Raw genomic sequence first — 22,988 nt, 5'->3', positions numbered from 1 at the left:
CCTCAAAGAGCTTACAATCTAGAAGGGGAGGTGCAAAGGGACATTAATTACATAGGAGACTGTCATGTCCTAACTTCTCTCCTCTGACCCACTTCTGGGAATGAAACCAAGGGAAGGGTGGGGCGAGGGAATATTATGTATGAAAATGCAACAGTATGAAGACTTACTACCTAAGTATGTCTCAGTATATGAAAGGAGAGTGGTCGTTTGTTCTGAGGCCTCAGGAAATGTCATTTTTGTCTAGTGAGAGACAGTACATCATCATGGTTAGGAATGTGGACTCTCCAGGGCGGTTGCCTGGTTCAAATCCCTCTGTGGCCACTCACTATGTTTGTGATTTGGGGCAAGTTCTAAACTCTCTGTGCCTCAGTTATCCAGTCTGAAAATGGGTGTGATAATTGGGCTGTTGCCAAGGTGACATAAGGTTAACAAGTTTAAATTGTGTCGAACAGTGTCTGGCTGGTAGTAAGTGCCCAATAAACATTGGCTATTATAAGTAAACTTCTAAGAGACTCCCGTATTCTTAAACACAATTTTTGAATTTCACTGCTTTGGCAAAAGAGCCGTACATTTTTTTTCCTCTGAGGCCCTAGCTTTTTGCTGTACATTTACACCTGCAGTATTTTATGTTCGTTGTCTACGTCAGTGCAATCTGTAGGTATGTGTAATTTCAATATAGCAGAAATACCGCTGATTCTCTTAGCGGAGCCGGGACTCTTGGGCTACAGCCTCAGATTGCATTGGCATCAATGAGGCTACTTCATCTCTGCTCTGCTGAAGAGTCTGGTAGTATGTACGAGGAAGAACTTTCCAAAAATTTAAATTAAAAAATATTCCTAGACCAATTGTCCAGTCATCCTTTGCTCTCAGTTATTCTTCCTTGTAAGACACCCTTTACATGTCTCAGTATCCAGAACTGACATCCATGGCAAACACTGCTAGGTAATAGCCATGATGGACACAGCATTAAAAGCAAAGGGAAACTAAAGGTGTCACTTGTTTGCTCATGAGCAGCGGGATCCTTGGTGTCTGAGCTGCACCACAACATTTGAAGTAGACACGTTTTGGGTTGGCTGTCCAGCTCACAGTGGTCCCCACCCTATCCCTTCGCCTGTGTTCAGAGGTGCTTTCCAGGGACTATGCTTGTGTGTGGGCCCACTTCCTTGGCTACACTTGACGGCAGTGACGGGGCTCCTGACCTATTCAGGATCTCAGTCGTAGAGGTTCAGAACTGGCTCCACGAGGGTCAGGCTTTCCACGTGGCCGGCTTGCAGGATCTTAGTTCCCCGGCCCGTGATGGAACGCTGGGCCCCCTGCAGTGGAAGCGCGGAGCCCTAACCACTGGACGGCCAGGGAAGTCCCCCAACTTTCTTTTTACTAAAGTTAGAGTATATTGGTTTTGGTTAGTTGTAATCAAAGCGCCCTAACTAATTCAGCATTGTGTGGGAATGAGAACACTAAAGGAAGATTTCTGCAATATCTGTGCCAGAGATTTGAAAACAGTGGGTTTGTAAGTGAGGGTTTACTTGGAGAAGCAGAACGTCCATGAGTGCTGTGGAACAAGGAACATATTACAGGAAGCAGAGCTCACACAGCTGTGGGAGAAAGGGTAAAGCTGTGGCGTGGGTGAAGGAGCTGGAGTGTGCAGGAAACCGGGAAGCTGTGCATGTCCGGCTGTGAGAACAGGGCTGTGAAGGGGTTGATACAGAAGTCTATGGAAGGTCGATGCCGCTCTGTGTCCGTGAGTGCACAGACAAGTATCCGGTGGCGAGCCTGGGGATTCTGTTGGCTGACAGGGTTAGTGGTTGGGAAGGATACCCAGGCATCAGACGGGGAAGAGAAAGCACAAGCCAGAACGGGCCAGCACCTCTGCATCTGTCTCTGCTGCCGCTGACCTACAATGACCTTTCAAGCCAGATGTCTGCTGCGTCACTGCATCTTCCCAGATATCACACTTTTGGCCAAGGATAACGGGTAACTACCCAGGGAAAGCCATCTGCAGAACAGAGTTCCCAGAATAATCGAGTTGACGACAGAACACTCCTGTACACAAGTCTCTGAGAGACTAGGAATATACAATCCCGCACAGTAGGTGAGATACAAGACGAGAAAAAAATATTAAAATTTCCTAAGTGATTATAGTGAACAAACGTATTTGGGAACCACAGCTTTATGGTACCACCAGCCGCTCAGCCCGGTCAACTGAGTTAAAAACTGGAGTCAGCTTAGATGCCTTCCTCGCAGCTACCCTCAGCATCCAGTTACCAAGTTTTACATAATTCTGCTTCGCGAACGTGGTCTCTCTTCTCTATGCTCGTTGCAAATGTTCACGATCTCCTACCTGGACTGTTGTCTCTTTCCTAACTGGTCTTTCTGCATCTTCCACAGACCCATGTATACTACCATTACATCAGGGGTCTTAACCCTGACTGCACTTAATTTTTTTTTCATTTATTTATTTATTTATTTATTTATTTATTTTTGGGCTGCGTTGGGTCTTCATTGCTGTGTGCGCAGGCTTTCTCTAGTTGCGGCGAGCGGGGGCTACTCTTTGCTGCGGTGCGCGGCCTTCTCATTGCGGTGGCTTCTCTTGTTGCGGAGCACAGGCTCTAGGTGGGAGGGCTTCAGTAGTTGCGGCACGCGGGCTCAGTAGTTGTGGCTCGCGGGCTTAGTTGCTCCATGGCACGTGGGATCTTCCCGGACCAGGACTCGAACCCGTGTCCCCTGCATTGGCAGGCGGATTCTTTTTTTTTTTTTTTTTAACATCTTTATTGGAGTAAAATTGCTTTACAATGGTGTGTTAGTTTCTGCTGTATAACAAAGTGAATCAGTTATACATATACATATGTTCCCATATCTCTTCCCTCTTGCGTCTCCCTCCCTCCCACCCTCCCTATCCCACCCCTCTAGGTGGTCACAAAGCACGGAGCTGATCTCCCTGTGCTATGCGGCTGCTTCCCACTAGCTATCTATTTTACGTTTGGTAGTGTATATATGTCCATGCCACTCTCTCACTTTGTCACAGCTTACCCATCCCCCTCCCCATATCCTCAAGTCCATTCTCTAGTAGGTCTGTGTCTTTATTCCCGTCTTACCCCTAGGTTCTTCATGACTTTTCTTTCTTTTCTCAGATTCCATATATATGTGTTAGCATACTGTAATTGTTTTTCTCTTTCTGACTTACTTCACTCTGTATGAGAGACTCTAGGTCCATCCACCTCACTACAAATAACTCAATTTCGTTTCTTTTTATGGCTGAGTAATATTCCATTGTATATATGTGCCACATCTTCTTTATCCATTCATCTGTTGATGGACACTTAGGTTGCTTCCATGTCCTGGCTATTGTAAATAGAGCTGCAATGAATATTTTGGTACATAACTCTTTTTGAATTATGGTTTTCTCAGGGTACATGCCCAGTAGTGGGATTGCTGGGTCGTATGGTAGTTCTATTTTTAGTTTTTTAAGGAACCTCCATACTGTTCTCCATAGTGGCTGTATCAATTTACATTCCCACCAACAGTGCAAGAGTGTTCCCTTTTCTCCACACCCTCTCCAGCATTTATTGTTTGTAGATTTTTTGACGATGGCCATTCTGACCAGTGTGAGATGATATCTCATTGTGGTTTTGATTTGCATTTCTCTAATGATTAATGATGTTGAGCATTCTTTCATGTGTTTGTTGGCAATCTGTATATCTTCTTTGGGGAAATGCCTATTTAGGCCTTCTGGCAGGCGGATTCTTAACCACTGCGCCACCAGGGAAGTCCCTGACTGGACTTTAGCATCATCTCGGGGACTTTAAAAAAAACCCAGTGTTTACTCCCCACCCCAGACCATACATCAGACCCTCTCACAACCACCTGATGTGGTACATCCTATCATTAATTCTGTTTTGCAGATGAGCAAATTGAAGATTAGCAAAGTTAAATAATTTACCAAGGTTTAAGACTAAGAAGTAGTGGGGCTTAGATACGCACGCATTTATCTGAGGGCAGAGCCTGTGCTCCTAACCACGTGTAGAATGCCTTCCAAACTGTGCTGCTGGGCTGATTAGAGGGATGGTAGGGCCAGCAGGTGAGGTGAGGTGGGGAGCCCAGTTGGAAGTGTAGGGTTGAGGGGGAGTTGATGAGAACAGCTCTGAACTTGGGTGGTTTGAATGGCTTCTTAGACAACCAAGCGGTGACGTTCAGGCAGCAGTTGAAAATACAATTAGGGGTGGCGGGGATGGAGAGCAGGAGATGGACACAAAGGACAGTTCTGGGGTAGAATGGACAGGATTCAGTGAGCACCAAGGATGAGGTGGGGGGATCTGTGGCATTGTCTCCCGGGTTTCCAGTCTGAGAGGAGGGCTCAAGAGGAGAGCAAAGCTACCTTCAGAAAAAAGTTAATGCTGGGAAAGCAGCAGTTTGGGGAACGGGCAAGAGAGGGCAGTGAGAAACCTTTTGGAGGTTCTACATTTGGGAGACCAGCAGAGCCACTAGGTTGGATATACGAATCGAGTTTGGGAGAGAGGTTGCTGTGAAAGATGCCAGTCGAGGTCGTATCAGAGTAGTTGAAACCTTGGAGGTGGATACGATAGTCAGGTGGAGGGTGAGGGATGCCCAAGAAAAGAGGAAGGTCAAGGATGCGATGCTGGGGAAGACTCCAAGAACGGATGGGGAGAAAGGAGAAACCAAAGAGGGAGACCCAAAGGGGGGAGCAGACAAGGGAGGACCACAGGGATGGATGGATGGATGGACGGCTAGACAGATAACAGACAGAAGACGGAGATCTATTGTAAGGAATTGGCACATGCACTTGTCAGGGCTGGCAATTCTGAAATCTGTAGGGCAGGTGGGCAGGCTGGAAACTCAGGATTTGAGGCTTCCATCCTGAGGGAGAATTCTTTTCTTCTTCAGGAAACCTCAGTTTTTACTCTTAGGGACTTCAGCTGATTGGATGAGACACACCCACATTATGAAGGGTCATCTCCTTTACTTCAAGTCAGCTGATTGTAGATATAACCACATCTACAAAAGTACCTCCACAGAAACACCTGACTTAGAGTTTTTTTTTTTTTTTTTTTTTTTTTTTTAAATAAATTTATTTATTCATTTATTTATTTATTTATATTTGGCTGTGTTGGGTCTTCGTTTCTGTGCGAGGGCTTTCTCCAGTTGCGGCGAGCGGGGGCCTCTCTTCATCGCGGTGCGTGGGCCTCTCACTGTCGTGGCCTCTCCCGTTGCGGAGCACAAGCTCCAGACGCGCAAGCTCAGTAGTTGTGGCATGTGGGATCTTCCCAGACCAGGGCTCGAACCCGTGTCCCCTGCATTGGCAGGCAGATTCTTAACCACTGCGCCACCAGGGAAGCCCCTGACTTAGAGTTTGATTAAATGGCTGGGTTGATTTAACAGCCTGGCCCAGCTGACACAGAAGACCTATATCACAGTCCAAGTCTTGTTGACCTGGCATCCATACACATCTCCTTAAGCCATTCATGGTCTCCAAATAAAGACAGTAGCAAAGTACTTCCACTTAACATGACACAACTGCCCTGAGTATAACCCTAAACTCACTAACCTTCTCCCCAGAAGAAGACGCATAATCCTTGCGTGATGTTCAGTCTTCCCCTTCATGTCCTCGGACTTAAATACTGTGTTGTAAATTTAATTATTATTAGTACATCTTATGTTATGTAAGTGGATACGGAAGAGAAGAAAACAAAGATAAAATATAAAATAATACATCACGTATCTTTGTCTTCTCCCTTTCTTATCGATGTATAAACAGAGTCCTAACAAAATAAGGAAGAGATTCTCATGTCAATTACAGTTTTCAGCTATGTAACTGGTCACCTGGTTGGAGCTGGTATTTGTAACTGCCTCCTTCAACTAATCCTTCCCTTTGCCTTCAGGAAGCACCTCAGCTGGTCCTGGTTATTTACCTGCTGGGGTGACCCAAACCTTCATTGTGGAAAGGACTGGACCATTAGTAGTCCTCCCTGAACTAGGTTGTTATAGTTTTCCAGGGACTTTAGTCAGAGGGCATGGAAATACTAAGAGGTGTTCTGAGGGATCATCTCCTATATTCCAGACATACGCTTCCCTGCCTGCACTGTGGCATGGCAGTCCAATGTCCCCTTGGTAGTGAGGATCAATCACTCCAGTCAACACCATAAGTCCCTTCTTTGCCTGTTGATTCAGAGACACAAGGCACCCAAAGCTGCCAGGTGGCGATCTTAACTTCCAGTTAAATGGCATGATTGTTGTTTTCCTTGGTGAAACCATTCCGCCCTTTGGAACTAACACCTCTAGGCCAGCTGAACATAAGGTTGTGGGAATAGAAGGCAGAACTTTTGCTAGTGGATCACTAAGGCTAATAGCGAGAGATGCCACTCCCATTTCCATCCCTTGATTCTTCGGACCCATGAATCCGGCCATGGGAGAAATGGCACCATATATTGGATACTGATTCAGAGCATCCACAGAGAGCTTCCTGGAGAACCTTGCTCAGATCTGCAAGGTACTGCTACCTAGTGGTGCTGTTAAGTGAGTCTTCAAAAGGCCGTTCCATTGTTCTGTCAAGCCAGCTGCGTCAGGATGATAGGGAACACGGTTAGACTAGTGAATTCTGTGAGTGTGGGTCCATTGCCACACTTCATTTGCTGTGAAGTGAGTTCCTTGATCAGAAGCAATGCTGTGTGGATAAGGCATTTTATGAGTCCATGGATGGTAGTTTCAGCAGAAGCGTTGTGTTCAGGAAAAGGAAATCTGTATTCAGTGTAATTATCAAACTCCAGGAAGAACAAAATGCTGCCCCTCCCATGATGGAAGTGGTCTAATGTAATCAACCTGCCACCAAGTAGCAAACGGGCTGATCACCCTGGGGAAGGCTGCCATATTGTTGGTCCTGCTGCTGGCAGCTTGGACCCTCAGCGGTGGCCGTGGTCAGGTTGGCCTTGGTGAGTGGAAGTCTGTATTGCTGAGCTCACAGATAACTTCCAGCCCTGCCACCATGACCACTTTGCTCATCAGCCTATTGGACAATGTCAAGTGTAGCTGGAGAAGGAGACTGGTACCCACAGAACGGCGTCATCCTATCCACTTGAGGATTACGATCCTCCTTTGTTGAGACCAGAGCATCTATCTGTGACACAGTATCTTCGAGTATTTTGCCCATTCAGAGAGGTCTATCTGTATACCTCTTCCCCAGATCTCCTTGTCACCAATTTTCCAATCATGTTCCTTTCAAATCCCTGACCATCCAGCCAAACCATTGGCCACACTCCCTGAATTGGCATATACTTGTTCTTCTGGCCATTTCTCCTTTCAAGCAAACTGAACAACAAGGTTCACTGCTCAAAGGTCTGCCCACTGGGTGGATTTTCCTTCACCACTGTCCTTCGGGGATATCCCAGAAGGGGCTGTAGTACAGCTGCTGTCTACTTTTGGGTGGTACCTGAATATCATGCAGGACCATCTGTAAAGTAGGCCCAAGTTTTCTCTTCCTCAGTCAACTGATCCTAGCGAACTGGCCATGAGGCCGCAGGTGCAGGCTGTGAGAGAGAAGGTAGTGTAGCAGGTGTGGGGACCTTGGGCATTTGGGCCCCTTCCTCATGTGACTTACTTGTGCCTTCCAGGTCTGCTTGAGCCGCATCTCATATGTACCACTTGCATTTGATGATGGAGTGCTGCTGTGCATGCCCAGATTCATGCCTGTGGGTCAGACGGCACCCACGAAGGGCAGCTCAGCTTGCACGGCGATGTGCTGGCCCATGGTTAAATGTTCAGTTAGTACTGAGGCCCAGCAGTAAGTGAAAGGCTGTTTCTCAGAATGAGAGTACTTATCCACAGAGGATGGCAGGGCTTTGCCCTGTCATCTTCAGGGTCTGTGATGTGACGCCCCTATAGGGGTCTGACCCAGCCTCCGCCAGCAGCTACCACCACTGACCACTGGATCTGCTGGACCACGTGGCTCAGATGGCAGAGGGCAGCTCACAGGGCAGCCCGGACGTGGTGCAGAGTCTTCTTTTGTTCTGGGCTCCAATCAAAACTGGCAGCTTTTCAGGTCCCTTGGTAAAGGGACTTGAGTAGTATCCCCAAATAAGGAATATGTTGCTTCCCAAACCCAAAGAGGACCATTAGGTGTTGTGTCTCTTTTCCGGTCATAGGAAGGGCCAAATACAACAACTTATCCTTCATCTATCCCACCGGACCTCTAGAAATCCCACTGAGATGGAAGGCTCTAGAATTTTTGTCAGATTTATCTTCCATGCTCTGGCATACAAACGTCTCACCGGTAAGCCTAGAATAGCGAGTCTTTCCCACTCACTAGGACCAATTGGCGTAACATCATCAATGGAATGGACCAGTGTGAAGTCTTCCGGAAGAGAAAGGCGATAGGGTGCCTGCTTGACCAAATGATGATGTAGGGCTGGAGAACTGATCTATCCCTGAGGTAGGGCAGTCTTTGCTGCACCGCTGGTTTTGCCAGCTGAAAGAAAGCTGCCCTGGTGGTCTTCACGAATAGGTATGGAGAAAAAACGTTTCCCAGACCAATAGCTGCATACCAGATACTAGCAGATGTATGAATTTGCTTAAACAGTGATGTTACAGCTGGTATAGCAGCTGCAAGGGGAATCAGCATGTGCTTAAATTTATGATAATCCACTGTCATTCTCCAAGACCCATCTGTCTTCTGCATAGGCCACATGGGCATGCTGAATGGAGAGGTGCTGGGAATCACCACCCCTGCATCTTTCAGGTCCTCGATGGAGGCACTAATCTCGGCAATCTTTCCACGAATGCAGTCTTGCCTTTGGTTAACTCCTTTCGAAGGCGGAGGCATTTTGTAGTGGCTTCCACTTGGCCTTTCCTACCAAAACAGCCCTCACTCCACAGGTCCCAGAGCCATGGTGGGGATCTTGCCAATTGCTGAGTATCATTCTAATGATGCATTCCAAAACTGGAGAAATAACCCCAGGATGAGTGCAGAGACCCACTAGGAGATGGACCTGAGCTAAAACTCCACTGATTACCTGACCTCCATAAGCCCCTACTTGGGCTAGTGGACTGCAGTAATGTAGTGGGTCTCCTGGACTCAGGGTCAGTTCAGAGTCAGTGTCCAGTAATCCCTGAGAAGTCTGATTATTTCCTCTCCCCCAGCGCACAGTCACCCGAGTAAAAGGCCCTATGTCCCTTTGGGGAAGGCTGAAGAAAGATTAATAGTATATATATTTTGGCAGCGTTGCAAGGTCTTTCCTGGAAGAGACAGACATCTCTTTCGTTCAGGGAGTTTTAGGTCTGCAAACTGACGCAAGTCTGGGCATTGATGGAGTCTCTCTGTTTTGGTAATTAAAGTTCGGCTTCTGTTCCCTTGACCTAGAACTTTTCTGCTCATATAGATCAAGTAAGAATTTAGTAGCATCCTCATCGAAGAACCCCATGATTCACCGGCCAATGCCATAGGTCTGTGGCCGTCAGACTATTCCGGTTGCTGCTTTGACTCTGCTGTCCATTACAGAAACCATGCCCACCCTGCCTTTGGTGATTCATTGTCACCATGTGGCCCCAGCTACTCTGGGGTCCAATTATCCTCATTGCATTTAAGGACCCACACTGCAGTGGCATAGTTCCCACTATAATTTCTGACCTACAGAGAAGAGTTGACCAACGATGCTGGGTCACAAAGTTATTTCTCAGAGTCACGGCGAACGGTGTGTCCTCTGGACCCTCTCGGAGTGAGTAAGCGGGTCATATGTGATAAATCCACTCTAACACTTCAACCTCCCTAAGCCTTTAGATAATTCCTTTCCAGTATACCAGGGCAGTTCTGGCATTTCTGCTTCATTTAGTGTAGGTCACCTCTTGCCCCGTGTTTCTGTCAACTAGCTAAACAAAAAGAGCTTTTTTCTAATCTCTCAAGCCACAGCATTGAGTCCAGATCTCTGCTTCGTGGTCTACACCGTTAAATTCAGCTTGATCCAACTTTTTTGTTCCTTCCACCATCTTCCCACATGCTTCACATCCACGCTCATATTCATTCCGTCCCACAACTCTCCGACTCCTAAGCACATCCAGGTGTTTTCACTCACACAGTTCTTATCTCGTGAAGGACCTTGACCCTCCTGTAGTTCTAGCAAGATCCTTTCCCTTCCTCCAGAGAGCCTTTCCGATCCTTCTTCACGACACTCCCTCTTACCCCCAACTTCTGCAATGTTTTGTGCCAAACCTCTGGCTCGTGGCATATTCCACTGCATGCTGTTATTTAGTTTCACACGCACATATTTCTCTTCCCCGCTGGAGGGGAGCCCCTTAAGGGCAAGAACCGTGTCTGACAGGTGCGGCGTCAGAGATCCTCCAGCAGCCCCCTTGAAGGGACCGAAGAGGAGGGGAGTCGAGCTGGGCTCGGATCGCAGCTGTGTCCTGGGATGGTTGCCCGAAGTGGAGAGGGGGATCTGGGACCAGTCCAGTGCTGCCAGAAGATTCAAATAGTTGGATCCTCATTTCCTGTTGAACTGCTCGCCCCCCTCTTTCCCAGTGTGGTCTGTCGTCTCCCCTCGTTCTCCTCCCCCCCCCCCCACCCCGGCCCTCTCCTCCCCTCCGTCTCTTCCATCAACCCTTTGGTCACTTCCCTAATTATTGTCTGCGAGGCACCCTCGTAGACCCGCCCGGTCCCCCGCCCCAGGAAGGCCTCCTTCTCGGAGCACCCGTTCTCCCCACCGCACTTCCCCTCTCGTTTTCGTCCAGCAAACGGGCGAGAGCGAAAAGCAAACTTCCCGAGGTCCGGGACGCAGGCTGTGGGCCCGCCGGCCCCGCCCGCCCCAGCCGCTCGCGTGTGCTTGTGTGTGTGTGTGCGTGCTTGTATGCGTCTGTGCGCGCGTATGTGTGCGTGGGTGTGTGTGCGCGCGCGCGCGCGTGCCGGGGCCGAGGCTGGGGAGGAAACGGCCCGCGCGGCCCGGGAGGAGGAAGGAGCCTCCCCTTCCTCGCCAGCCCCCTCCCCACTTCCCGTCCGGCGCGCGCCGCGGGCCTCGGGGCGCACGGAGCCCGCCGGCCGCCGCGGAGCTGGAGGCGGAGGAGGCGGAGCGGGAGGAGCCGGCGGGGCGCATGCTGGGCGGGGGTCCCCAGGGCGCCCCGGCCGGTGGCGGCGGGGGCCACCGCGCAGGTAGGGGTGCTGTCACGGCCGCCCGGCGGGTCGGCGAGGGGGTCCGGCGGGGAGGGTGCGCTCTTCTGTCTGGAAATCGTGCAGGTCCGGGCTGCGCCGCTGTTAACATCTTGGGTTTATGCGTCCTTGCGAGGTGAGGGAAACTGAGGCAGGGCGCGTGGCGCGCCGCGCTGGGGTCGTTGTCGCGCCGGGGCCTCCCCGAAGACCGTGCTGAGATCCCGGGAGCCGCAGTTTTGGCAGCAGCGCCGGTCGGACCCGCCCGGGCGGGTCCCGGTGGCCGAGGAAGGCGGCCGGGGCGCCCTCGGGTTTGGATGCGCCCGGGGACTGCGCCGTCCGAGCCTCGGGTCGCCGTGCGCCCGCACCCGCGGGCCAGGGGGCGCCCGGGCGCCCGGTCCCGAGACCGCGTCCCGACCCCGGGCCGAGTCTCGGCTTCCACCCCATCGGGGACCTGGAGGGAGGAGGTTGGGGTGGGTTGAGGAACGTGGTGCTGGCACCGCCCGCCCCAAGTGGCTGCTCGGCGAGCAGTTTCACCTCCCGTTTCCTCGGCAGTAGTGACGCCCACGCCCGGCTCGGAGCGACCCCTCCGCTTCCACCGCCCCGAGTACGGGTCACGCTGTCAACGCTCAGGGTTGACACTTAGGCCATTAAGTGCACAGCTGCTTGTCAGGAACGGCAGGACGTCTCCTACCCTCTCACTTTTAAAATACATGCAAAGGAATTTGAGACTTTGGGAAGAGAATGAGGTCTGGAGTCCGGGAGTGTGTGTCCTTGCTGCGCCAGAAGAGGGCCGGGCAACTCTGACAAGTCCTTTAACATCTCTGAGCCTCGATTTCTTCGAATGTAGAAGAGAGCAGTGCGAACCCACTCCCTCCTCCACTCCCACCCCCGAATCCGCTCCCATAGACTTGCTGTGTGTGAAAGCACTTTGCGAAATGTATGGTCAGTTGGGCAAATGCGATCTGGACAATACCGGAGTCTTAAGAGCTGGGGTATGAGGCAGTCAGCCTGCATCTCAATCCTGGACTTAGTTGTGCCTCAGTTGCCCCATTTATGAGATGGGGGCAATGGCAGTGCTACCTCATAGGGTCCCTGTGGGTTTAAATGTGGCCGTGGATGTGAACCCCCAGCCCAGAGCTGAGATACACAGTAAGCTCTAAATAATAACCTTAGTTGCTCTTTTCACTAAGCAAAACCTAATTAATTTGGAGTGGTGTAGAAAAACCAGTTTGATTTGATTAAAGTATGAATAGCAGAGTTTTTTTTTTAAAGTTGGCTTTTTAATTAATTAATTAATTAATTAATTAATTTATGGCTGTGTTGGGTCTTCGTTTCTGTGCGAGGGCTTCCTCCAGTTGCGGCGAGCGGGGGCCACTCTTCATCGCGGTGCGCGGGCCTCTCTCTATGGCGGCCTCTCCCTTTGCGGAGCACAGGCTCCAGACGTGCAGGCTCAGTAGTTGTGGCTCGCGGGCTCTAGAGTGCAGGCTCAGTAGTTGTGGCTCACGGGCCCAGTTGCTCCGCGGCGTGTGGGATCCTCCCAGACCAGGGCTCGAACCCGTGTCCCCTGCATTGGCAGGCAGGTTCTCAACCACTGCGCCACCAGAGAAGCCCCACAGTTTTTTTTTTAAAGGAAATCTAATCTTATTAAGTTCAGGCATGGCACATGAAGTCTTTTGAGAGTCAGTTGAGACCTGGCACTAAGCAAAGAGAGGCCTGGAGCTGCTTTCTAAGCTCTGTGATCTTGAGCCTCAGTTTCGTCATCTGTTTACAAAAAAGATAAAATGGGGACAGTAGCTTTTTGGACTGATAGAGCTGCCTGAGACTCAAATGAGGTAAAAGATCTGAGAGCTCCTTGAAGCCTGCGAGTCACTGCACGAATATCAGACATCACTGCTACCAAGAGGAATAAGAACATCTGCAATTTTTTTTTACCGCTTACGGTGTCCCAGGCAGTCTATCAGGAATTGCTCTGATGAAATCCGCCCCAGACTGTTGTAAGGTAGATACTTATAATCCTCTCCCTGTACAAAGCTGAGATGCAGGGTCACCCTGCTTCTTTCCAAAGGTCATGTGTCTGTGGAGGGTACAGCTAGGATTAGAACCCTGGTGTGGGTGCCTCTCACAGCTGTGTTCTCAACCACTGGCCAAACTGAGGTTATGCAGACGAGCTGTAGTTCAGAGCAGACCTGTGTTAGAACAATTGATAATAATATACCCTACGTATTTATAGACTCCAAAATATGAGTGAATTGTTAGCCCTGGCAGAAGAGACTTTGAAATAATCTTAATTGTTTTCATCCCTATGTAAAAAAAAAAAATCCCATTTTAAGCTGTCTTCTTGCAAAAATAAGCCGTGAAAATTTGCAGAGAAAAAACGTACTAAAACCTTCAAAGAACATATCACAAGAACTCATCAGAGATCCCCTTAAAAAATAGAGTATTGAATCAACACTTTGAGAAAAAGGAAAAGGAAAGAACTCATCAGAGATCTCAAGACTAAATAGAGTCTGCGTGAATGTTTTATTTTAACACATAAATTTGCCAGGACCCTTAGGATGGCACAAGAGGGGTAAACTGGGATTGAGGCTTTTGGTGTCATGGTTACCTGGGAGGGCTGGGACCCAGGACGTTTCTGCAAGGACCTCACTGTTCACCTGAGATGCCCCCAGAAATGGACCATTAGGCAAAGTCTGTGCACCTGAGGGAGGGTGAATGCCAGGTTTCTGTGCTGCAGAAACAATCCCTAATTCAATTGTTTCTCTTATTCTTTTTTTTCTCGTTTATTCTTTTTTCTTTTTCCAAAAGTAGTGGGTGCTCGTTACAGGAAGCACAGAAAACTACAAACAAGAAAAAGAACACTGAAAACCACCATAATCCCAGCAATGCAGAGCAATAGTTTGGTGTCTGTTTTCTTGTAAGCCATTTCTGTGCCATGTTCATCAATTTATATCTACTTCCAAAAAACTGCATGCAAACTATTATTGTTTCATTAGATGACAAAAAGAACAGCAGCTCATTGCTCAAACATTAAGACATTAGAAAAAAAAAAGCCCACATTTAATATGTTCATTAAAACTTTTCCTTTTAAAAAAATTCTTAAAATTGTGATCAAAGAAGGATTAGCGATTAAATTGTTAACGTTTGAATTTTATTGTGATTTGGTCAAAGTTTGATGAAAGATCTTCAGAGTGAAGAGAGGATACAGGGGTGACCTTTAAATAATAAGATCTAAAGACCAGCACAGAACAGAGTTTCTGAGTATAAAATTTTTAGATTAGGATCATTAGACCGGAATTAGAATAATCTTTTTGACAATGATGATACTAGTTCAGCTTATGTGCCAGGTTCTCATGCAAAGCCAGCAGAGAGCACTGCTTCCAGAGATGCCCTGGGCACCCACCCTGGGGCTGGGGCGGGTCCCCTCTGGCACAGCTGTGCCACTTTTCCAGCCAGCACCATTTAGTAATGTAAGCCTTTTAGCCCTTGGGAATCTTCTCTTGTTCTCGATTTTAATGACTGTGGAGAAAATTCCTTAGCAAGTATCTTTTGTGCAACAATCATGCAATTTAAAAAATACTTGCCACAGATGCTTTGACCATTCTGAATCCATTTTCTCTTGAAATCAGAGTTTACCAGCTGCTTCTTTGAGCACAAGACTTCACCATCAGCTTCCCAGTTTTTCATACCAAGTGGTAGCGGGAGAGGAGAACTGTGGCTGACCGGTGAGTGACATGGAATTTCTCTTTGGCTTTGGAAGGCAGTCAGGGGCCCACATGGTGTGCTCAGCTGCTGACATGACCATCGGTTTTCTGTCTGCTTCCTTTTTTTTAAAGACTTAACTTTTTTTTTTTTTTTTTAATTTATTTATTTTTATTTATTTATGGCTGTGTTGGGTCTTCGTTTCTGTGCGAGGGCTTTCTCTAGTTGTGGCAAGTAGGGGTCACTCTTCATCACGGTGTGCGGGCCTCTCACTATCGCGGCCTCTCTTGTTGCGGGGCACAGGCTCCAGACGCGCAGGCTCAGTAATTGTGGTTCACGGGCCTAGTTGCTCCGCGGCATGTGGGATCTTCCCAGACCAGGGCTCGAACCCGTGTCCCCTGCATTGGCAGGCAGATTCTCAACCACTGCACCACCAGGGAAGCCCCTGTCTGCTTCCTTTTATCCGGCCCTCCTTCCTTTTGGCCACTTGCCTCCTGCCATGGCTCAGAAATGGATGGTAGAGGTAGGCTTCCTGAGATCACTAGGGTCGCTTCTTGGTCTTCGGGTGTTATAAACAGAATCACAGAATTTATTGCTGGAAGAAGCTTCAAACGATCAGGTGGTCAAATCTGTTGAGTTCTGGCCAGTGAGGCACGGACAAGTGCATTTACCAAGTGCAGCTGCTGAGAAATATATATTTGGTCCTTATAATGGTAACCATAGGTGTAGGGGGCCTGATCTCAAATGAGGTAATTGAAATAAATAGCCCTAGATTCTCATTTTCAGTCAACTTCAGGTTAATTTCCCAACCATGTTGCCTTGCGTTCATCCTGCAAATACATGGATATAATTCTACCTCTTCAGCCCCTGCGTTTGCCTGCCATGGTAGGACTTGTACCCTTTATTTGCAGATGGCTTTGAACTCTCAGAGACATGCAGTTAAGACAGGAAGCTCCTGGAGATGTGGCACAGCTGTCTGCGGGGATAAGTCACGTCAGAGTCCTGATGGTTGTGAGTGACAGTAGAGATCAGGGGATCTGGCCTGCTCAGTTTATAGGTGTGGAAAATGGGTGAGAGCAGCAGAGGGTATTAGGATCTGGGTCCTCTTCTCTTCCTTGGAGCTGTTTCCATAAGCATGCTTCGCTCCGTAGTTCTGCATAATTCCCCTCTACTTAAGAAATATTAAATGAATTGAAACCAACTCCTTATTTATTTATTTATTTTTGAGCTATCATGGCTCTTAAACACTTAAAATTCTGAACGGTTACTTTTTTCACATTGTCACTGATCTGTAAGAATCCATGTGTTCATTAACTCATTAGTCATTCATGCAACATTTAGAGGGCCTTTTTTAAAAAAATTAATTAATTAATTAATTTATTTTTGGCTGTGTTGGGTCTTCGTTTCTGTGCGAGGGCTTTCTCTAGTTGCGGCAAGTGGGGGCCACTCCTCATCGCGGTGCGCGGGCCTCTCACTATCACGGCCTCTCTTGTTGCGGAGCACAGGCTCCAGACGCGCAGGCTCAGTAGTTGTGGCTCACGGGCCTAGTTGCTCCGCGGCATGTGGGATCTTCCCAGACCAGGGCTCGAACCCGTGTTCCCTGCACTAGCAGACAGATTCTCAACCACTGCGTCACCAGGGAAGCCCTTAGAGGGCCTTCTTGGCCCAGAATTAGAAACAGAGCCACACATGAGTAGGGCATCACTTTTCAACTTCGAGGAAAAACTTGCTAAAAAGTTGTCCATGCATAGAATAACCCATCTGGAAAAGTGGCCAGCTTTTTGCCACTGGAAGCATTTAAGTTAGTGTTGGCTGATTCTGTGGTGACTGTATGGGGTGGGGTCTGCACGTGGGACAGAGGCTGCAGTGGACTATGTGTGGGAACCCCTCCCTCTCTCGGATTTTGTGACTTTTGTCCTGGAGGATTGGGATTGTCCAGGACTCCGGCGACTGTGTAAATTTCCTATTCTCTGCCCTGTGGGGTTTCACGTTTTGCCTCCTCCCCCCGCCCCCGCCGACCCAGATGGTTCCATTTCAAGAGGCTCAGGCCGCTCCCTGCACTCAGCTGCCTGAATGAGGTCGGTATTTTAACTCCCCAGGGTTACCTGTATCTAGGATTGATATTAATGATTAACATGATCATGTTCACCCAGGCAAACACATCGACCAGGAATAGAAACGTGCATTTGACAGGTGGCCCTGTGTGGAGACTAATTGCTTTCACAGGTTGAAAGGCGAAATATCTAAATTTAAAGAGTGAATTGTCTTGAATGTAGAACCTGACTTTAAATTTGGTTTTGTGACATGCAACCTAACTTTTCTTTTTCATACCTGTCGTCTCTTAATTTGCAAGTCGATTGATAAGATGATTTGGCATAATTATTAGGCTTTATTTTTGACACAGGAGAATGTATGTGTTTTGCATTTATAAATGAAAGCATATCTCATCTTACTAAAATACTGATAGGCAAAGGAGGACAATTTCACAGCGGTCGAGTAAGAAAAAGAGTAGAGAGAGAGATAAATGGGGCTCTGTTTCTAATACACTGGAAACATAGACTTGTGAAAGCTGTTTTGTGATTACAGATCCTCTGCTGAAAAAAAATTTGTGTATCTCAGTGCAATTCTTTTTTTTAATTAGGGTGTAATTGACACTAACATTATATTAGTTTCAGGTGCAGGACATAATGATTCGGTATTTGTATACATTGTGCAATGATCACAATAAGTCTTGTTAACATTCTTCACCTTAGAAAGTTACAAAGTGTTTTTTTTTTCTGGTGATGAGAACTTGTAAGGTCTCAACTCCGTACAATTTGTTAATATTTCCTTGATGCTTTCATTATAGCCAGGAGCCGGGCATAGTGAAATGTGAGACAGCTGACCTTGGGTATAGATAATCTGCATTCAATTCAAATAGTAGATCTGGGGCCTCCAATTCGCTTGACTCTTATCAATGCTTTTGTTTTCCTCTGTCTGGTTATAGAATTCCCTCATGGAAGAGACACTAATTTATCCATTTATTCATTCCGTTGTATTTATCCGTTCAGGAACATTTGTTTGGCACCTACTGTATGCACGGCACTGTGGTGTACCCAGCAGGGTGTTTAAAGATGTATCAGATCGTCCAGGAGGACCATCCAGTTGAAAGGGGAGATCTAACGAAGCCTGGTACTCTTTGCGGGTGATTTAAGGCAACCCTCAGATTTTCGCAGCCGCTATTAGGACGCTTCTTCCAAAGGCATCTCAGTCCTTACTGCGTCTTCCCAGTCCTGACACTTGATTGTGTCAGTATTTCTCTGCTCAGTACCTCCTGCCAGACGGGCCTGCATGCTGCTGCCAGGATAATCTTCCTAAAGCAGAGATCTGATTAGGTCATTTGTTCCCCCCGTGCAAAGACTCATTATTGTCCTGCAAGCAAATTCTCAGCATTCCTTTCCAGGCCTTCCGTAAACAGGCCACTAAATCCCTAAAATGGATACTCTGGCCCTTTTACTGCACACTTTATTCTGTCCACCAGAACATGATGGAATCTGTCCTCTTTGCCCCCAGTCTCTACACATCTTGCCAGTAATACTTGCCAGCCTTCTCTGGTCCTCTGCGATCATCTACTCTTTTCCACTTCTTCTGTTACAGTTTGTTGTGTATTTAACCTGCCTTCCCAACTCCAGTGTAAATCCCTTCAGCTCAAGGAAGCTCTCTGGTTTATCGCCTTTCCCCTCATGTATGTAGTACATTCCTGGTTTATTCCACTCTGACTGGGTTGAATTAAACGATTTATTATATTTTAGGTTGAGCAATCCCGTGTGTGGATTAACCCCGTCTTGTTATTTTTATGTCTTTCGAAACCAACCAAGAGTTCCAGAAGTTCATCTCAGTTCAAAAGTTTATTGAAATGCACAAATCACATTTCCGGATACCGCGGTGGCTCTTTAGATTAAAAAAAAATGTGTAGGCTGTTGTCCATACCCTTGAGAAGCCATGGTCCAGGGGAGAAAAGAGAATTAATTTTTTGAAGTTTCTGGATGCTGTTTCATCAGAATGATTGGCAATTGGGATACACCAACATTATCAAGAAGTAAGCAGCACCTACTAGGTACCCAGTGAATACTTGGATAGATAGGTGAGTGGAGGAAGAAAGAAGGAATCCTTTAATTTAGAATGTATCGATTGCAATGTTTGCTGCTGGGTATAACAATTTTGAAGATAATTTATGCAAGTATTGATTTCCACACTTGTATATAAAATGTGCTGCTCTTCATCTAGGAAGAGAGAGACTGGTCCATGTATAGACACTCTGTGTTAAATTTCCTGGCCATGGTGTTACCATTTAGTCAATTTCACCCACATTCCCAGCAGCTGGGAGGCTCGCAGCTGGTGGGGGCGGAAGGAAGGGGAGTGTCTCACACGCTGATACCACACTCATGACCTCATCCTCTCCCCAGCCGCCTAATTGGCTTTGGGGATTGTAGGATGAGTTCTGAACTATTTCCCAACAGGGCAGCTTTTGTGTGTCCTCCTCTACTTGACTCAAATAGTCATTTGAACGGAAAAATGGACAAATTCTGTCATATTAATCCAACTGTTATATTTTCTTGACTTTAGGATTTGGGATTATCTAAGTACATTCATTCCAATAAATACTGGAATGTTTTTGAAACTTTTTTGGAAAGCGTAAAGTGATATATAAGGAAAGGTATTGATATTAGTCCTGTTTTTCCCGGTTTGCTGAGGTGGAGTAGGGCTCAGTGAAAATAAAAATGAGATATCCCAAAGGGGTTATTTACCTTAGGCTGATCTTGGGGTACATTTATATTGACTCTGCTTTTAAAATTGTATTCTGCTTTTTTTTTTTTTTTTAAATAATTTTTTTTGAAATGTAGATTTATTTATTTATTTGGTTGCGCCAGGTCTTAGTTGCAGCAGGCGTGCTCCCTAGTTGCGGCCAGCAGGCTCCTTAGTTGTGGCATGCGAACTCTTAGTTGCAGCATGCATGTGGGATCTAGTTCCCTGACCAGGGATCGAACCCGGGCCCCCTGCATTGGGAGCATGAAGTCCCAGCCACTGCGCCACCTGGGAAGTCCCTGTATTCTGCTTTTTAAGGAGCATAAGACCCTTTTAAAAAAACAATATCCTATCCAAATTAGGAGACTGCCTTTCCCAATACAATGAATAATTATTCATCATTACAGAGCCAGGAAGGGGTGAGTCAACCAGAAATTGAGTGGAGAGAAACACACTCTTTTGGATATGCCTTTGCATTAGTCTGGGCTGAATTTCTTGTCTTATTTATCTTCTTATCATCTGTGTTAGACCCGTAGTAGGAATAGAGACTTACCGAATTGCATGGGTTTAAACTAACATTGTAATTGGGCCACCATCGCGCGGGGGAATTGCTTCCCAACCGGTGGTGCCTCCTGAAATGTGTCATGGGAGCCTCGGGCAGCAGCTGGGTTAGGAAAGGCAGGGTAGGGCACGTGTCTTAAAGTTGCTTTTACATGCAAACACGCTCTTGAACACACTGCGTGTTCAAGATCAATACAAGTGGTGAAAATTTCTAAAGGCTCTGCCATTCACACATTGCATAAGAGAAAAATGTCAGCTGCCCATATCAAAGCACGCCCTGATGATTTTAGTTTGGAGTGGCTTTAGAGGACCCAGGAAGCATGTGGGGACTGCAGCACCCCAAGCTGACCTTTGGCACTGCCCCTGCCCCTCCAGAGCCTATCCCCCAGGATGTTCATCACGTATCAAGATGTACTGTGAATTTCTGAAACATCGACCAATGCACCTTTTAATGGAAGTGCAGAGGTACCTGGCAGATTTCTTTTAAATTGTGATCAATGACTCATCATTAATGTGGGTAAGTGATGGTTAACTGTGACTGGCCGAGTGGCCGGATGGATAGGACTGAGAGTCAGGACCCTGGGCAAGTCCTTTAGTCTCTCTGAATCTGAGTGTCCTTCCTTGTCAGCCCTCAGTGTAGAATTGTGGTAAAGGTCTAATCCGATCATTTATATGAGCGCATCATAATCTGTACTGTCTACGTGTAAAGCATTGTCTTGATGGTAAACTCGCTGATATCGCCTCTAACATCAGTCCTGCCTGGGATCTCAGTTTGCCTTATAGCTTGTCCCTCACACCCTAATCCAGGTCCCTGATCCCTTATCTGAATCGCATGAGTGTTTCTGCAGCAAAATAGATGCTCGTGCCCTTAACTCAGTGGGACGGATAGACCCTCCATCGCTTTACATCTGTGCACACGAGGGCTTGCAGACTCCTGCAGGATGCGTGAGGGGAAGCTCGCGGTTCTCAACACGGACTTCTGGAGTTTGGAATTTTCGATGATGCATCACGAGCTTGTACTTAATCGTTGTTGTACTCGTTTTGCTTCTTCTCCCCTTCCCCTCATTTTCTCCTGCTGCATTTCCAATTCTTAGCCTCCGTGGCTGTTGTATCATCTCTGCTCTTCCCGAGATGGGCCCCCGACATGCTGCCTTTGTTGTGAGACACAAGCCCAGCCTGCATAAGGGGTGAGCCCAGGGACGGAGGCGGCGTTGCAGGGGAGGGGGAGCAGGACCCCACGGAAGGTGTACTGCTCAGTCGGGCTTCAGCACGCTGCCGGCGCAGGAGTGCAGACTGGTTCTTCTACAAGGCAGCGCTGGCAGGCGGTCTGCTCTGCGGGGTCGGGGTGGGGGGGGCTCCCGTGCTCAGCTTCCAAGACGGTGTGCCCACCAGGCCTGGCTGGTGTTTGGTCCTTGGTCTGACACCTGGATTCTTGGGCCCTTGGTCTGACACCTGGATTCCAGAACCCCTGCTTGTCTCGGAGGGAGCCGTAGACAGCTGCTGTCACTGATAAGCTGGAAGGAAGAGGGGTTGGAACTGTCAAGGTGCCCCCTTAAATGTCCACCCCCGCCGACAGCCAGGGTGGGCGATGCCTTTGGCTCCTATGTTGCTGTCTTGGGCTGTGAGCGCTCGAGGGCTGCTGGTCACGAGGAGGCTTCACGTGGCTGATCGATAGCAAATGATCACGGAGAGTGAAGGTGGTGTAACAGAGCACTTGGGGGTTGGCTCTGGGAAGGGAGTTCTGGAATTCTGGTTCTAGAGCCGGTCGATCTTTGCTTTTTCAAGGTGTAATTTAATTTTGGGTTTGTCTTTATAAAATTTTCATCCGCATGAAATGTACATTCTCCGTTCTGTCTGTGACATGCTCCACTGGTTGGATTTTGGTTTCTTGGAATCCCCTCTGATAGTTCGCCTCTCCTGTTGCAGAAAATTCCCCGCTCTTGCTGTATCATCTCACACCCAAAGAGGGCATTCTAACCTTAGAAGAGGCTCAGCTCAGCAGCGCGCCTGCCATGCCTTTCTCTCTCAGCATAGAGTTTGGCCTCTCCCTTGGCTTCTCAGGTGTTTTGGCTGCAGGGCAGAAATCGTCGCAGTCCGTGCTTATTCAATAAGACCCTTATGGAAGTGAACCCAACCTGAGTGCAGGCGGGGACAGAGGGGGACCCGGCTGCTTGCTCTGCCACCAAACCTCACCAGCTCCCTGTGAATTTCTGGAGCTGTCACTTGTGAGCTGTTGTCACTGAGGGAGAGCTACTGTGAGGCTGGGGACTTGGCAGGCTGGTTGGCTAATCCTCTGGGTGTTCTTTCAGCATTGTCTGCGGGGACTATAGGAGTCAAAGACCCTTCAGTGCAAAGATAATGCCAGCTTGTTCCCTGGAACCCCAAAGGAGCCAGAGTCAAAGGGGCTTTTTGTTTCACCAGGAGAAAAACCCACAGGAAGTCCCAGATTCCGCCGATATTCCTCTGCAGTCTCGTTGCCCCATCAGAGCTGACTGCGCTTTGGCCTCCTTTGAGGAAAGCAGTAACTTGAACAGAAGATTAATAAATGAAAGGATGCCGTTCTCCATGGCCGGGGTGGTGCGCACATGCTGGGTACACGGGCATGCAGGCTGGGCTCTTCCCCCAGGCCTGGGGCCCAGGTTCCCCCCTGCAGAGAGGGCTCGACGGGTGAGCCGAAGGTAGGCATGGCCACTTCATGCTGTTCTCGTAACAGGGAAGAGCCAAATCTGACTCCACGTTGGATCTGTTTTTTTTTTTTCTTTAACCTTTGCTTTCCGCTGCTTTGGTTCACTAAAAGGAT

At 48.0% G+C, this 22,988-nt stretch overlaps 1 protein-coding gene across 1 annotated transcript in view; it reads left to right on the top strand.

Annotated features, from left to right (window-relative positions):
- Nucleotides 1-11,049: 11,049 nt before the first annotated feature.
- DISC1 (DISC1 scaffold protein) overlaps nucleotides 11,050-22,988 on the top strand; it is a 348,989-nt gene continuing 337,050 nt past the window's right edge. Inside the window, exon 1 of the mRNA XM_068547611.1 lies at nucleotides 11,050-11,146. Within this exon, the coding sequence (XP_068403712.1) occupies nucleotides 11,089-11,146 (58 nt within the window). The 5' untranslated portion in view covers nucleotides 11,050-11,088. The remainder of the gene's footprint in view (nucleotides 11,147-22,988) is intronic.

This window comes from Eschrichtius robustus, chromosome 7, assembly GCF_028021215.1.
Source record: "Eschrichtius robustus isolate mEscRob2 chromosome 7, mEscRob2.pri, whole genome shotgun sequence".
In the NCBI taxonomy this organism is placed as follows: Eukaryota; Metazoa; Chordata; class Mammalia; order Artiodactyla; family Eschrichtiidae; genus Eschrichtius; species Eschrichtius robustus.
Note: the sequence above shows the minus strand (reverse complement) of the source record. Positions and strands in the feature narration are given on the sequence as shown.